We start from the raw sequence: 1,784 nt of genomic DNA, 5'->3' as shown, positions 1-1,784 counted from the left end.
CACCAACTCTCTAAAAAGTAAGTCTGTTCATAGACTTTTAATCATTTCATGTTTTTTACATAATGTTTTTGATGTTGATACGATAATTAACGCTAAATTGATATAACAGAAAGTCTATAAAGAGTCCCTAGTATCTCTTGAGAACAAAGAAATAAACAGACTACATATAACCAGCATTACTTGCTTTCCGAAAAAGGAGAAGAAAAAAAAAAGAACAAAAGAATATATGAGCCGTGTAAATTATCTGTCCCAGATGCGATGAATAATCAAATAGGAAATAAATATACAAAATTAGCTGTCTCAGAAACGATGGCAGTCTCGTAGTTTTCTCCAAAGCGAAGGGCACTTGTGTTTCCCTGGCCATTAAACACCGCGGTGGCCTCGACAAATGAGGCGCTCGCTTCTAAACAGGAGAGAGTCATAGTGCGAAACCAAAATAACAGAGACGAGTAGAGAAGCACCACTGCCACCATGTGTCCAACAAAGCAAAAGCACCGGAGCTCCGTCGCCGACCACGCCGGAAAATGCTCCAAATCGGAGGATTCTACAACCTCCACCGCCGACTGGATCTCCGAGTCCGTCCACGGCGGATCCTTGCGCCACGTGGACCTCACCACCGGAACCAACGGCTGGGCGTCCCCTCCCGGCGACCTATTTTCCCTCCGCACCAAGAAATACTTGTCGAATAAACAAAAAGGCCCCGCCGGCGACTACCTACTCCAGCCGTGCGGCACCGACTGGCTCAGATCCAGCACGAAACTCGATAACGTACTCGCCCGCCCCGATAATCGCGTGGCCAACGCGCTGCGGAAGGCTCAGTCGCAAGGGAAGTCGATGAAGAGCTTCATTTTCGCTGTGAATCTCCAGATTCCCGGCAAGGACCAGCACAGCGCCGTTTTCTACTTCGCGGCGGAGGATATAATCCCCGCCGGCTCTCTCCTCTACCGGTTCATCCACGGTGACGACGCGTTCCGGAATCAGCGGTTCAAGATCGTGAACCGGATCGTGAAGGGGCCGTGGATCGTCGTGAAGACGGTGGGGAATTACAGTGCGTGTTTGCTGGGGAAGGCGCTGACGTGTAATTACCACAGAGGACCCAACTACCTCGAGATTGACGTCGATATCGCGAGCTCGGGGATCGCGAAGGCCATTTTGCGACTCGCATTGAGGTACGTGACGAGCGTGACGATAGACATGGGGTTTGTTGTGGAGGCGCAGGCGGAGGATGAGTTGCCTGAGAAGTTAGTCGGCGCGGTTAGGGTATGCCAGATGGAGATGTCGTCGGCGACGGTCGTGGACGCGCTGCAGACGACGATCGTAGCGCGTGGATTGAGTTTTGCGTCGAAGGTAAATCATCATAAGTCCGGCGACGACGACGACGACGATTGAGAATCTTAACCGGCGGTAGCTTTTTATTTTTTATTTTTTTTTATATTTAAAAAACGTTTAATTATTATTTGTTGTTAATTGTAATTTTCACTTGGTGGGTTCATCCCTTTTTTCATGGGGATTGATGTGTAGATAATAAAATTGAAAATCGTAACAACAAATGACAATGCAACTGATTTCTCACTTTCCACATGTTTTTAAGGTTTCTGGATTAATATGGAAAACACAAATTTCTACCTTTAAATTCTTTTAATGATAATAAATAGTATGGCGAGTAAAATAATTCTCGCGGATGTAGAGATCTTGGTAGTGGGATATGGTAACAGTAAATACGTCACAAAAGGCACAAATGCAGCATGCCTATTAAGTATTGGGTTTTCAAGTGGTTACAAAAA

At 46.5% G+C, this 1,784-nt stretch overlaps 1 protein-coding gene across 1 annotated transcript; it reads left to right on the top strand.

Annotated features, from left to right (window-relative positions):
* The first annotated feature begins 385 nt into the window (after window positions 1-385).
* Window positions 386-1,572, top strand: LOC137718565 (protein ENHANCED DISEASE RESISTANCE 2-like). Its single transcript, XM_068458118.2, has one exon. The coding sequence runs from the start codon at window positions 472-474 to the stop codon at window positions 1,387-1,389; it is 918 nt and encodes a 305-aa protein (XP_068314219.1). The 5' UTR covers window positions 386-471; the 3' UTR covers window positions 1,390-1,572.
* Window positions 1,573-1,784: the final 212 nt, after the last annotated feature.

The sequence above is a fragment of the Pyrus communis genome, chromosome 8, assembly GCF_041283825.1.
Source record: "Pyrus communis isolate YQ-2024b chromosome 8, ASM4128382v1, whole genome shotgun sequence".
Lineage (NCBI taxonomy): Eukaryota > Viridiplantae > Streptophyta > Magnoliopsida > Rosales > Rosaceae > Pyrus > Pyrus communis.
This window is presented reverse-complemented; position numbering and strand designations above follow the sequence as displayed.